General features: G+C 47.9%; 1 protein-coding gene across 1 annotated transcript; it reads right to left on the reverse strand.

Moving 5' to 3' along the window:
• Nucleotides 1-2,657: 2,657 nt before the first annotated feature.
• Xbp1 (X-box binding protein 1) lies at nucleotides 2,658-7,656 on the reverse strand. Its single transcript, XM_055623790.1, is given in 6 exon segments — nucleotides 2,658-3,859; nucleotides 4,005-4,088; nucleotides 4,091-4,150; nucleotides 5,149-5,283; nucleotides 6,721-6,817; nucleotides 7,419-7,656. Coding segments are annotated over 6 exon segments (1,140 nt in total). The 5' UTR covers nucleotides 7,625-7,656; the 3' UTR covers nucleotides 2,658-3,301.
• Nucleotides 7,657-15,031: the final 7,375 nt, after the last annotated feature.

Consider the following 15,031-nt stretch of genomic DNA (forward strand, 5'->3'; position numbering starts at 1 on the left):
TATTTTTAACCAATTTTTGAAAACTGTGGGTAAAAGCTATCTAACATAATGGGTTGGAAACTAAGATTAAAATAGATAGTTGTAGTTTAGTATCTAACTAACCAGCTCATTGGGTCTAGGGTTCTTGCTTTTGACCAACTGTTGGCTTTATAGAAATTTTAGTAGCAATACCTGTGATGTTGTCATGGAGAGTTCATTGAAATAACCTGGTTCGTTGAACAAGGTATGATGGTACTTGCCTGTATCATCCCATCACTCAAGAGACAGAGGCAGGAGGATCACCAAAAGTTAAAGGCCAGCCTGCTCCACAGTGAGTTCCACGCTCCATGCCGCAGTGAACCACCACCCATGCTTATACAAGCAAGCTTAATGAAACACAGTAGAACACACTCATACAAAATGGAAGTGGAGTTTCTTGGGAGGAGAAGGTTCAGTGCGAGGGGGAATGAAGATAATAGGGTGACTGTGATAAAACATATGAATAGTAGGTTGTCAAAGAATTAAAAAAAAAAAGTTTAAGTCACAAGGGCAAAGCAGGTAAGGTGATCCAGTACTGTAATCCTAGCATTTGGGAGTTGGTGAAGGAAGGTCCCAAGTTCAGAGTCATTTTCTGCTCCATATTAAACATCGCAGGAGACCCTGTCTCAAACAAACCGGGTCAGTCATTGAAGTGCTTAACTTGCAAGCAACCTGAGTGCAGGTCCCTCCCTAACATTCAGTTGTTGGGGCTGGGAGGTGTGCACATTTGTTATCCCAGCACTTAGGAAGGCAGAGATAGGGGGTCCCTGAGGCTTACTGGCTAGCTGATCTGCCCAAATTTGTGAGCTCCGGGGTCAGGGAGAGATCTTATCTCAGAAAATAAGTGGACACTAACTGCACCAGACACCTGATGCTGACCTTTGGCCTGTAACACTTGTACTTAATGGGAATGCATACCTGTACATGAGTATGTACACACAAAATACAAAAATACATCTCAATAAAGTCAGAAGAATAAAGAATTGAACTGGTATTTGAAATACTCCTGGGACAGGCCATGTGTCTGCTGTCTAGCTCCAGTGGCTCATGTTAGAAAAGCAATGAGACAGGTGCATAGCTGTTTTTTTGAGGTCCAGGGATTTTGTCTGCAGCCATTGCTTACACCTTTAGTCTGGATTTTGGAATAGCTTCATTTAATAGAGTATTTGGCTTCGTCAGGGGGAGAATGTTAATTTTTAGATCCAGCCACTCAGTTTGGTGTTTCAATATGAAAATATCCTTGAAAAGCAGGTGGTTTCTCAAAGCAGATGAGGGTATCGTTTTTGGCCATCTGTGTAGGAAATGAAATCCTGAAAATGCACACACTGTCCTGTCCTGTTAGTACAGCAGCCGCTTCGTTGATGTGATGCTATTAGTTGTAACTGATTTGGGCTTAACCTACAGATGCTTGTGTTGTGTGGACAGAGGCAAATCTATCTGCCTGTATAATCCCTAAGTAGGTTATTGGTCCTCACACATGGAGTGAAGGTGAGATAGTTCTCAGTCATGACACTGGAACCTGGCCTAAGTGAGCTTGCATTGCTGAGCACTGGATTGGGCTGTGCACTTGCCCTCAAGTTTGCATGTGGAAACCCCTACTATCACAACAGTCAACACATGACCTTGTATTTGTGATATGGGTGTTTTAATAACCCAGCACCGCCCACACCAGCACCACAAAAAAAAAAAGTGATTAGGGTTCTATCTCTGCCACTAGTAGCTGTGGTCAACTGGCCTGAAGAATCTGTAGCCTACTTGACCCTGCTGACTGGAATCTCAGAATTTTTTTTTTTTTCATCTATACATTTGCTTCAATCACCCAAAAGTAATCTTAATAGGGAAAATATTTTTAAATGCTAAATGGGGGCAAAATTATTTCATCTGCCTATATGGGTATTAAAAAAAAAAAGTCCTCTGCCAGGGCAGCATGCACAGTGAGGGGTGACGTCATTGTCTCAGGGCTTTTTTCCTGAATGAATCTGTGTATTTGTTTCAGTTCTAGAGGTGGAACCAAGGCTTCATGCATGCTAAAAACATAGCCTCAATCCAGTGCTTTGAAGTAAGCCCTTTTACTAAGATTCAGTAAGGGATTAAAACCTTTCCAAAGTACATGAGATAAACCTGAACTTCCCAGTGCTAGCAGGTATGACGTGCATTTAACTTGAGGCATGTTCAGCCTTTAGGGATACCAGTGTCCCTCTTTCCAAGTTGTAATTGATTATCCGTCTCCCCTCAGTTAATCTGCTCAAGAGTTGGGAGTTGGAGTCTGGGAGTCTATGGTACTTCCTGATAATGGCTGATCTTGATATATGATGCCAAAACAGTAGTTGAAGCTGTAGCTCAGTGGTATAACTCCTGCCTAGTATGCAGGTAATACCTGGCCCTGCCCAACTACCACCAAGATTTAAAAAATATAAAGGTGGTTAGGGCTCTATCCTGCCATTTAGTAGCTGTGGTCAGCTGGCCTGAAGAAAGTGTCTCAGAATAAGACTTGGGGCATTTACGACAGGAGTTGGAAAAGGTGGCGATCGATGTGGAAAGCCTTCAGTGACTTTAAAAGGTGTACCCTCACTTTAGTTGGATAAGTGACCCCCTAACAATGAAGAAATACAACAGCCCTAAAAACCACAGAACCAGGATGCTGCATCGCTTTTTTAATTGCATGGGTAGTTTTAAATAAATGGAGAAAGCACCTTACAGAAGCTACTCTAGCAAGAAGATTCCATCAAGCATTTACATAGTAAATTTCTATAATTGTACAGAGTCTTGATCTTCACTTGAACTAACTGTACATAAGGAAAAACTTCCTTAGGTTGGTGTTTCTCTGCTTGTAAACTAAAGGAAGCTGGCATTGGGGGAGAAATGATAAAAGGCCATTCATAAATCCCATGTCTACTTTAGGACATGTCAAGAGGCTGTTGTGGAGGTGCACACCTGGGTAAGTCCAGCACTTGGGAGGTGGAGGCAGGAGGGTCAGGCCTTCCAGCCTCACCTCAGCTACATAGTTTGAAGCTAGCTGGGAAATGGTAACTGTCAAGTGACCGTCCCTGTGTTGCAGACAAACTATCTTTAAGATAAACTAGAATCTCAAAAGCTGTAGTTCTGGAATATCTCTGAATACCTTAGACAGCTGGGTGTCAAAAGACAATACTTGAAAGTCATCTATGAGGTTTGAAATACTTTAGAGGAATTCTTGAAGGCCAGACAGCCTCTACTTTGGCCTCTCTGCTGTCATCCAGGGCAATGTATGGTCAGGGAAAGGGAGCCACTCTTGGGTGGCTCTTTAGACACTAATCAGCTGGGGAAAGAGTTCATTGGCAAAAGTGTCCTCCCAAGAATGGTCTGTACCAAGTGGAGAAGACATGTCACTGAAGGGAGAAGAGGAGCCCTCATAGCCACAGTCACTGTGAGCATCCAGCAGGGAGGAAGGTGGTCTCAGACAGTGGCTAGATGAAAGCAGGTTTGAGATGCCCAGCTCTGGAATGAAGTCATCTTCCAAAGGTTCTTTCTTCACTGAGACAATGAATTCAGGGTGATCCTCTTCTGAAGAGCTGAGAGGTGCTTCCTCGATTTTCACTACCACATTAGTTTGGCTCTCTGTCTCAGAGGGGATCTCTAAGACTAGAGGCTTGGTGTATACATGGTCAAAACGAATGAGTTCATTAATGGCTTCCAGCTTGGCTGATGAGGTCCCCACTGACAGAGAAAGGGAGGTTGGTAAGGAACTAGGTCCTTCTGGGTAGACCTCTGGGAGTTCCTCCAGATTGGCAGACTCTGGGGAAGGACATTTGAAAAACATGACAGGGTCCAACTTGTCCAGAATGCCCAAAAGGATATCGGACTGCAAGAGATAAAACAGTCACTGTTAGAATGAATGTGACAGTCAGCACCAGGAAAAAGTAACTGCTTACCCTTAACCCCACCAACACTGACTTCTCCATTTGCTGATGTCACACATCATCTAGATAGTGTAGAATGAGCTTTACCTCAGAGTCTGAAGAGTCGACAGTGTCAGAATCCATGGGAAGATGATCTGGGGAGGTGACAACTGGGCCTGCACCTGCTGCAGAGGTGCACGTAGTCTGAGTGCTGCGGACTCAGCAGACCCGGCCACCGGCCTTACTCCACTCCCCTGGAAGGAAAGACCAGAGTGAGTACAGCCAGAACCCTCCAAGGATGCGCACACCTGGCAGCTTGAGTCTCTGCTCTTGAAAAAGCGAGAAAGGAGCTGAAATGTGCTTGCTATGCAAGTGTGAAGACCTGAGTTCAAATGCCCAGAACCAGTAGAGCATGACAACTGCCTGTAACCCCAGCACCAAGGGAGGCATAGACTAGAGGCTGACCAGGGCTTGCTGGCCACCAGCCTAGCTCCAGATTCAGTGAGATACTCCACTTCACAGGAAAGTGCAGAGTGGTGGGGCAGGACAGCCAACATCCTCCTTTGACCCCTACCTATGCACAGACGTGCACATAGCCCATGCCACATAACCACACCAAAAATAACGTAGCATATGCCTATAATCTTAACACTTAGAAAGTGTTAACGCTTGGAAGGTGGAGACAGGAGGAATACCAGCTACACAGCAAGTTGGAGGCTAACCTGGGCTGCATGAGACCCTATCTCAAAAAAAAAGCAAGTCTCTTACAGTTGTTTGTGCCTTTAATCCCAGCCCTGGGGAGGCTAAGGCAAGAGGATCATGAGCTCAAGGCCTAGGTTACACACAGAGACCAAAACCCTACCAAATCTGATTTGACTGATCTTTGCATGTTCATTCTCTTTAATGCTTGCAAGGTATGGCTTACTGGCTAGGTGTTTGTTATTTTACCACTTGTTTGAAGAGAGCCATGTAAATTACTTGGATTATTAGGATGTAGTAATACTTCAGTAAACTCTTAAAAAATAAATGTCACAAGAGAGAAATGTTGCCTAATTTAGGGAATTTTCAAGACTGACCAGCTAGGCATGGTGGCACATGCCTGTATCAGAGGTAGAAGCAGAATAATTGATGCAATTTCAAGACAAGCCAAAATTAGAGATGAAGACCCTGTCTCAAAAAGGAAGGAAGAGAGAAGACTTGACTCGAAGTCCAGAACACTATCTGGTCATGTCACAATTCCCACAAGATTTACCTTGGACTCTGCCTCTGGGACCTCTTCAGTAGCCAGCGCATCCATTCCCAAGCGCATTCTTAGCTCCTGGTTCTCAATTGCAAGGCCATGAGTTTTTTCTCGTAAAAGCTGATTTTCTAGCAGGAGCTTTTGGTTCTGTAAGAAAATAGAGAAGAGACTATTAAAACATTTGGTTCTTGAGCCCATTAGTGGTGAACGACTATAATCCCAGCACCTGGGGAGGCAGGGGTCGATCTTTGAGTTTGAGGCCAGCCTGGTCTACAAAGAGTCCAGGACAGCCAAGGCTATACAGAGAAACCCTGTCTTTTAAAAAAAAAAAAAAAAAAAAAAAATGTGCTTCTTTCAATAAAGAATGGGCTTGAAGTTTTGCTACAGTTGGTCTCTTTATTGAACTGGTAAATTCTGCCCTTGGGCAGTTGTTCATAATTATTGTGTCACTGGTAGCAAAGGGTATACATCAGTAGTAGAGTATGTGCCCTACCATCATAAAGCCCTGCGTTTGACCTCCAGCTAGCCTGAACTTGGGTGGTGCATGCCTGTAATCCCAGCACTTGGGTGATACCAGCAAAAGGAACAAAACTTCGGTGTAGCGAAGGGGCATCTTTGGCTATACAGCATATTAGAGCCCAATTTGGGATCCATCAAACTGTCCCCAAACTCAGTGCTGTTGAGCACTCAGCAGGTTGAGGCAGGAAGGGACAGTTGTCCAAGGCCAGTCTGAAGAAAACAAGGCAAGAGTGTTACTAACGGTTTCAGCCAAAGAGAAAAGAAAAAGGGGATGGTAAGGTGGTTCAGGCCTGTAACAACATACTGACCCTGCCAACCTGAGACCCTACCTCAAAATAACATTTAAATAAATCTTGAACTGGCAAGTGTTGATAAGCGGTGGTGGTCCGGTAGCAAAGGACGGAGGCGGCCTAGGTACCCGCTCATCACCAGCTCAATGAAGCATAAAATGTGGTACACACCGTGGAGTATTACTCAGCTGTAAAGAAAAAGGAGACTAGCACGTAAAGCATCGGTTTGGAAGGTGTAGTGAGCATCAGGAGTTCCTGGGGACGGAGGGATACGAGGAGAGGGGCGGGTAAATGACAGGGAAGAAAAACCAACTAAAGCAGGCTGTTGGAAACGGCTAATGTTAGCTAATCTCTGCATGCACAGTACAAAGTAAAGGAGGGGTGGGGGCTGTACCTAACAAAATAGTTTTTTTTTTTTTAACTGCTTTTGGTATGATCCACATTTTAAGAACCAGCTGATTAAAATTTCAAAAGAGCAAAGATTAGTTAGCGGAACCCTAGAAGGAAGGGCAGCTTTAGTGAGCCTTTGCAAAGCCAGGAGGCGCTACACCTTAAGCAACCAACGATCTAGCCAAGCTGGCTAATCTCTGAGCATTCTATCGACAGAATCTAGCCGCCAAGGTGGAGTCACGGCTGCCTTCACCCCGTATCTGCTAGGCTAGTTAAACTTTAAATGGCACTTTTGAGATGTTAAGGGCCGAAGCAGCTTGGGATGGGCGGGGAACCCCAGAGGCTGATATGGAAGAGAAGAAAGCATGGCCTGAAGTCTCTTTACCTCTTCTTCCAAATCCACCACTTGCTGCTCCAGCTCGCTCATCCGGGCTTTCTTTCTATCTCGAGCAGTCTGCGCTGCTACTCTGTTTTTCAGTTTCCTGAGGGGGTTGGGGGGGTGGGAGACAAGGAACATAACGAACTGAGTCATCTCCAGCTTTTCTGTATCTTAATTTGTAAACGTGGCCAGCTGGTGCTTTCGTTGACTTGACAGAAGACCGAGCAGCGGTAGGCACACTCGGGGCTTCCGTCCGTGGGCCTCGACTGCTCGGTTCTCTCCTGCCGGCTGGCCGCCGGGCTCTCCTCTTACCAACGGGTTGACACATTCCTGTTGCGTCGTAACCTACTTCTCCCCCCGCCCCGCCCCCGCGACTTTCCAGTTCTAATTCCGTCCTACAGGCTTCGCGCTGGTGCGACATCAAGGAGGGCGGCGGGGGCGCTGCCAACCGTCCCTCCCCAAGCCCGGCTCGGGCTGCCAGGGACTCGGGTCCCAAAGCGGCTGCAGTGACAGCCGGAGCAGCCCCTGCCCGCGACCACGACCAGCAAGGATCTGCAAAGGGCCGGGCGTCCGCGCGCGCACACACACACACAGACATACACACGCGCACACACAGACACACACACGCGCACACTCCGCGCCGCTCTCCAGAAACACAGGCTAGGGACGGATCGCGCCCCCGCCGCCCCGCGGCCCCGGCTCACCGGCGCAGCGCCTTCTCCTCCGGGCTCAGGTGCGTGAGGCGCTGCCGCTTGCGAGCCTGCGGCGCCCCGGCCGCCTCCGAGCTCGCGGCCCGCGGGCCCGGCACCATGAGCGGCAGCGCCCGGCCGCCCGAGGCGGGCTGGCCGGACAGGAGCAGCACTTTGGGGGCCGCCGTGGCCGCGCTCGGCGCCGCTGCCACCACCACCATGGTCTGGAAGCGTCTACGCCAGCGCGGCCACCGCCCCGCGGCCGCCCGCCGCGGCCAGCCTTTCTAGGGTCGTGGCCGTCCGCGATTGGCCCGCGCTGCGTGACGCGCGGCCGTGACGCGCGTCTATTGGTCGCGCGGGCGCCGGGGGCGGGCTCAGCGCGGGCGGGGCGGGTTTCCAGCGTGGCTTCGCGGCGCTGTCCTCCCCGGCCCCAGGGCGGCCGGACGGCGGAGGCCTGGCTTCTGGAGGCCCGGGTCCTCGGCAGACGCGTCCCCACCCTTTTGAGGCTGCTCACCCCGAGTGCGAGGCGCTCCTCGAGGCCGGATCCCAGGCCGAGCCTCACAGATCGCTACCGGACACCGACCACACTTTAACGTCCGTAACGTCCGGCGCCACGTCGGCCTCTAGGGCAGCAGAAAATTGAGCCGGTGGCAGATCCGGCTTGGAGTTAGCGGACACGGACGGACACGCGCACACACCCCTGGAGGTTTTTCACAAGATTCGTCTTTAGGAAATAAGATAATTTCAAAACTAAATGTAGCACTCCGTTGACAGTTTAAGGCCAGCCTGGCCTACATAGAGAGCTCTAGGTAGGTCAAAACCCTTTTCATAAAGAAATATCTTTAAAAGAAAACGCCAGAAACCTGCTTAGCACGAAGTCAGGGCCTAAGGAATAGTGTCGGAACAGTGGGGATACATGTGGTTTCGGCTTTCTCCGCGTTTCTAAACTCTGCTGCGAGCTTTTACCACCGGTGTTGTCTTTGTTTAACTGTGCTGAACCTGGTGTTCTACTGCTCAGCTCTTCATCAGACCACTCCATCTATGGAACCGGACACCACTGGACTATGTCGGCAGCCCTGACTTTAGAATTTCTTTCGTTGGGGAGTGGAGGGGGAAATAGGTTTCAGGGGGTGGCATGGGGGAGCCGGCGTTAGGCGTCCTCTGTCACCCTCAGCCTCATTCTCTTGAGACAGTGATTCTCGCTGTACCTGAAGCTTGCCCTTGGGGCTACGCTGGCTGGTCATCAAGCCCCCCTGATTTGTCTTGCTCTCCAGCACTGGGATTAGAAGCAGGCCCAACCACGCCAGACCTTTCACCTGGGTGCTGGGATTCGAACCGGTGTTGATGTTTGTGCAGTAAGCCTTCTTACCCACAGAGCCATCCGTCCAGCCCCTACATTAGTATTTTTTAATGAGGGGAAAAGAAAAGGTTCCATGTGAAAACAGAGCTGGCCTTTTCCTTGTATCCCTTAACCTGTAGGAAGTCAGTCAAGTTTGGTTTGATTTAGTTTTTTGTTTGTTTGTTTCACTTTTCGACCAGTAGTGTTTGACTTTACCCTAGATCTCTAAGACTAGATATCTAGCCTTTAGTTCTTGGTCAGCCAAGCCAGGTGACTATAACTTGAGGAGGGAGGGCCAGGCGCTCGTGGTAGGAAAGACTCCAGGCAGCAGCAAGAGAGCAGTTTAGACTCAGGATATTAAACACGGAGAAGCTTGAGACAACTCACAGATGCATGCTCATTTTCTGGACGCAAACAAGTGTTAAGTTCACGAGGTTACAAAACAAAACCTCTTGCAGGCAGATACTGCGTCCTGCTCAGTGCCTGGCACACCCCGGGCTCTCGGGGTTGCAAAGATGGGTAAAATTGGTAGTTGGCAGTTGGAAATTATGCCAAACCTCAAAGAGCTCTAAGTAATGGTTCAGGGGCAAGAAGTCAGATCAGCTCTTTCAAAACTGTAATGTTCCTACTGTTAGACTGAGGAATGTAAATATCTGATAACACCTGTGAAAGGGTCGTTCAGCCCCCAAAGGTGTCATTGTTCGTGTTGGAGAACCGCTGCTCAAAGAAACATGGTTTTTGTCATTCCCAGATGGGCTGTGAGCCTTCTGGCATCCATTTTCTCTGTCCATACTGATGAGGGGAAAACAATGAGCATTCCTTTAAAACAGGCAGGTCCAGCTCGGATCTAAGGCACATACTGTGGGTTTGTGAAAGTGTGTGATCAAAGTTTCTGCAGGACAGGAAATCCACGCCTCTTAGGCTGTGAGCTCCTGAGTCATAGAGAGCCTTGAGCGACTGGAGACTGGCTGCTTCCTGTGGGGTCTTTCCAGAGAAGTCCCTGAGGTGTCTGCTGGTAGAGTTCCATGTGAAAGGACCTTATGAATCTGTGAGAAGCCCTGGGGAAAGCCATGTAACTGTGACATACACTTTCAACTTATTAGGATTTATTAATGCCAAGAAAATTCTGGCTGTGCTAGAAATCCCAGAGAAGCATTGAAATTCGAAGCACTTAGGAGCTGAAGAGATGACTCAGCCAGTCAAGGCCCTTGCTCCTGAAGGGTGAAGATTTGAGCTGACCCCAGGAAGCCACATAAAGGTGAAAGAAGAAAAGCAACTCCACAAAGTTGTCCTCTAACCTCCAGCACACAAGCTGTGATATGCATACCTAGTCATGCTGTGCCTCCATATACATAATAATAATAAACCGTTTGGCATAAAAAGAAAATGCAGGGTTAGGAGGTAGGTCAGTGGAAGAGCATTTGCATAGCAACCATGGAACCCTCCACTCAATTTCTAACACTGCTGGGAAAAAAATTAACTGAGGGAGCTGGAGAGATGCCTCAGAGGTTAAGAGCACTGTCTGCTCTTCCAGAGGTCCTGAGTTTAATTCCCAGCAACCACATGATGGCTCACAACCATCTTTAATGCGATCTGGTGCCCTCTTTTGGCGTGCAGGTGTACAAGCAGATAGAGCACTCATATACAATAAATAAATAAATAAATAAATAGATAAATAGATAAATAAATAAATAAATAAGCCTTGAAAAAATAATTGAAAAAAAAAAGAAGGGGAGGGAAGGAGGAAGAAACAAGAAACAAAAGGAATGTGAGCGATTCCTGCAGTGCAAAGTGAGTGATTCTGTGAGTGGACACAGTAGGAGATGCAGGCACAGACACAGACACAGGAGAAGTGCTTAGCGGCTTGCATTTTGGTCTCCGTTAACGGGGTAGGAGTGGAATGTTGATGATTTTCACTCCCTTGGATATTTTTCAAGGCTTTTTATCTTTCTGGCAGACATTTCAAATCATCCTGGAAACAGGAACTTGACCCATTGCAGACTGCTGCTCATGAAATCTTCAACAGTTAGGTGCAAACGCTTGAATGGTTTCAGAGCCTCTGTACAACATGCACTAGACAACTCTTGCATGAGATACCATTAATGTTTTAAAACATCCACAAGATGCAATTGATACAAGCTAGATAAACTACAAAGTCCCCTGCTTCTGGGTCATGCAAGAAGCAGCGATGAGCAAGCGAAATATGAAGACAAAAGACAAGTCAAAGAAAAGGGAGGAAATCAATGATCTGAAGCTACTCTGGAAGAGCCGTCTCGTGGGAGATCTTGGACAAGCTGCAGAGCACTTGAAATGTGGCTGCTCTGAGGACACTTCCCTGCACACTGGAACATAGCTAATGCCACCAAACTGTAGGCTTAGAGATGCTGAAAATGGTACATTGTCTATGTATCTTTTTTCATTAATCAATTTTTTTATAAATTACAGTTTGTTCACTTTGTGTCTCGGCTGTAGCCCCTTCCTCCTCCCCTCCCAATTCTGCCCTTTCTCCCTCATCTCCTCGAATGCCCCTCCCCCAGTCTTCTGATAGGAGAGGTCCTCCTTCCCTTCCCTCTGACCCTAGCCTATCAGGTCTCATCAGGAGTGGCTGCATTGTCTTCCTCTGTGGCCTGGTAAGGCTGCTCCTCCATCAGGGGGAGGTGATCAAAGAACCAGCCACTGAGTTCATGTCAGAGACAGTCCCTGTTTCCATTACTAGGGAACCCACTTGGAGGCTGAGCTGCCGTGGGCTACATCTGTACAGGGGTTCTAGGTTCTCACCATGCATGGTCCTTGTATCAGTCTCAGAAAAGATCTCTGTGCCCAGATTTTTTGGTTCTTTTGCTCTCCTTGTGGAGTTCCTGTTATATATCTTACTACTACTAAAAAAAAAAAAAAATCAAAGCTGGTCGGTGGTGGCATGTGCCTTTAATCTCAGCACTCAGGGAGGCAAAGGTAGGTGAGTCTCTATCAGTTAGAGGCCAGCCTGGTCTACAAAGTGATTCCTGAACAGCCAAGGCTACACAGAGAAACAAAACAAACAAAAAACCAAATCAAAGCTGGGCGCTGGTGGCTCATGCCTTTCATCCCAGCACTCAGGAGGCAGAGAAAGAGTTTGAGGCCAACCTGGTCTACAGAGCAAGTTCCAGTAAAGCCAGGGATACACAGAAAAAACTCCAAAACAAACAAACAGTCAAAAGACAGCATGAGCTGGATGGGGGATGTGGTTCAGTAGGAACAAGGCCTCTCTGCCAGTCACAAAGCCCTGGCTCTGGCCTCGTGTGGGGAAAAGGTTAATTCCAGACACTATTTACATAAATAAATGTGTTGTTTGTAATGTTATCATATATATGTACATATATATCTATCCTATCATCGTGATGTGATGATATGATTGATTTTGTGATTTTCAATGTGTGAAGTAGTGCAGATGACATGGCTGCTCTGGAAACCGAGGCTGGAAGATCGCCTGCTCCAGGAATTCCAGGTCAGTCTGCACCCCACAGGGAGAGCCTGTTTCTAACACCAAACCAAACCAAGGCACCCTCTTCACAGAGCAGGTACCCGGGCACCTGTGGGGACTCTCTTCTCAAGAGCCACCTGCCTGGAAGAACAGTGCCTCTGAAGCAATTCTCCCACTCTTCACAAAGCCAGTCCAAGCACCCTGCCAAGGGAAAGCCTCTCACCCCTGCTCATCTCCAAGGAGCAGAAAATCCTCCAGACAGAGTGTGTGAACTGAGAAAGGAAAGGGCCTCACTACTGAGACCACTCCCTCCCCATCACGAGCACATCAGTCATGTTGGGGAGGGTAATGGAATACGGAGCTGATGGATTACCGCTTGACTCAGCTTCTAACTAAAAAGGCATTGAAAGGCCCTTCCCATGTCAGAGGTCTTCAAAGCCTGACAAGGCTTGGATCTCGCAAGTGCTGGAAGCCCCTTCTTGACATTTGAGGTTTGTTCTTGTTGTTGCTGTTTAATTTTATTCTATTTTTAAATTTATGAATTTTTTTTTTACTAATTTTTATTTAATTTGTAAATTTTATTTATTTGACACAAGGTCTTACTGTGTAGCCTAGGCTTGCCTGAAAGTGGCTATGTAGACCAGCCTGGCTTCTAACTCACAGAAATCCCCCTGCCTCTGCCTCCCAAGGACTGAGATTAAACTCAGCACTCCCAGCTCTTACTTTATGTGTATGAGTGTATGAGTGCTTGTATGTGTGAGCACCACATGCGTGCAGTTCAGAGACCAAAAGAGGGCATCAGATCCCCTAGGGAGTTACAGGTGGTTGTGAGCAGTTATGTATGTCGGGAATTGAACTGGAATCCTCTGGAAGATTTGGGAGTGCGCTTAACCGCTGAGCCCCCTTCCCAGCCCGAGTATCTGTTCTTAGTCCAGAGCTCATCCTGACATCATTGTGCAAGCTCTGTGGATGGATCATAGCACTTCCTCATCCCACACTGCTACTGAGCCACACCCGAGCCCAGACCGCCTTCCCCTCCCCCTCTCCCCCAACTTCAATGTCTTCTTTTCTTTTATTATTAAATGTTTGGGTGTTTCTCCTGTATGTATGTCTGTACAGCATGTACAAATCTGGTGACTGCAGGAGCCAAAAGGGCAGGTCAGATCTCCCGGAACTTTAGTCACAGGTGGTTGTGAGCTGCCGTTGGGTACTGGGAAGTAAACCCGGGTCCTTAGGAACAGAAATAAATGCTCCTAAGCACTGGGCCATCTCTCCAGACCTCTTCGTTGTCTTTTTGAGACAAGAGTTTGCTCTGTAACCCAGGCTAGCCTGGGTGTGTAGGATGGGCTGGCCTCAGACCTGTACCAACTCTGTTGCCTCTGCCTCTCCCTTGCTGGGGTCACAGACTTCATCACCTTCTCCGTTCTATTTTGTGTCTGTTTGCTTTTCTCCTTGGCAGTGCTGGGGATTAAGCCTCAGACCTTTAGCAGAGAATGTGACCTCATACCACATGCCTTAGGCGTGTGATAAGGCATGTATGTTCTTCTTCCCGTCTAAGAAGAAATGGAGAACGTTATTTTGTGACAACGATCTGGCACTAGGCATGCTTGCTCTTGCTAGAATTTGTTGCTGCTTTTTATGGTTTGTTTTGTATGTTCATTTATTTAACGGTGCTGGCGGGTGTGACTGCTTCTATATTTTCTTTGTAGTCAGAATCAAGAAAAACATACACATGTCCCGTCGGCATGGCAACTGCTGTAGCAAGAGGTCGATGTAGATAACTATTTATTTCTGTGTTGATCAGCATTATATATTAAAACCCCTGAGCTCACTCCAGCTACTCCAATTCTAACCCAACACCAAAAGGTATTTAAGTGTACTAAGACAGGGTCTCACTGTGTGGCTCTGATCGTCCTGGCCTCACACTCAGAGATCTGCCTTCCCCTGCCTCTCGAGGGTGTGTGCCACCAAGCCAGGCTCAAAGGTTCTGCTCTTACCTTCTCTCCCTTCATACACATTTTTTTTTAAGATTTTTTTTCAGTTGTGTATGTGTTTGGTCGTATGCATAAAAGTGTGGGTGCCCTAGAGCCCGGAGGCTTTGGAGCCCCGGGGCTGGATTTACAGGCAGTTTCGAGCTATCTGACCTGGGGTCTGGGGCCCAAACTCTGCAAAAGCAGTGCCTGCTCCTCACAGCTGAGCCATCTCTCCAACTCCCCCATTCATCCGAGTTCCCAGCTCTCTTCTCTAATGGGGAGAACACAACCTTCAGGCCGGGTGTGGTGGTTTGAGCCAGCTACCTCAGCGACTGGGAGGCCAAGGCAGGAAAAAGATGAGCGCCAAGGCAGCCTGGGTACTGAGTGGGGGAAAGTCCTGTGAGGAAGGAAGGAGGGAGGAAGACAAAGGAAGGAGAAAGGGAGGGAAGGAATTGTGAACCACCCCCACACAGGTGTACATGTGTAAGGTGACAGTGTGCACACCAGATCATACATGTATGCGTGGGTGGGTGCAGAGGTCAGAGGTTGGTTTCAGGTGTCTTCCTCTGTCACTTTCCACCTTGGTTGTTGAGATAGGCTACCTCACTGAGCCTGGGGCTCTCCCTTCCTCTAGGCTGGCTGGCCAGTGGCCTGTGGAGAGGTGCCTGTCTCTGCCCTACCCCCAGCCCCAGTGCCTGGATTACAGGTTCCACTGTGTCCAGAGTCAGCAAACCTTCACCCCACTGGGGCTCCGTCTATAAAATTTTCAGTTATTTAAAGTCTGTCATGATGAGGTCTTACTTACCATCTATGGTACCCTTGCGTCATTAAACAGGATTAAAGGGGTAATAAAAGA

Source organism: Psammomys obesus, unplaced genomic scaffold (genome assembly GCF_907164565.1).
Source record: "Psammomys obesus unplaced genomic scaffold, mPsaObe1.curated_primary_1811, whole genome shotgun sequence".
NCBI classification, from domain to species: domain Eukaryota; kingdom Metazoa; phylum Chordata; class Mammalia; order Rodentia; family Muridae; genus Psammomys; species Psammomys obesus.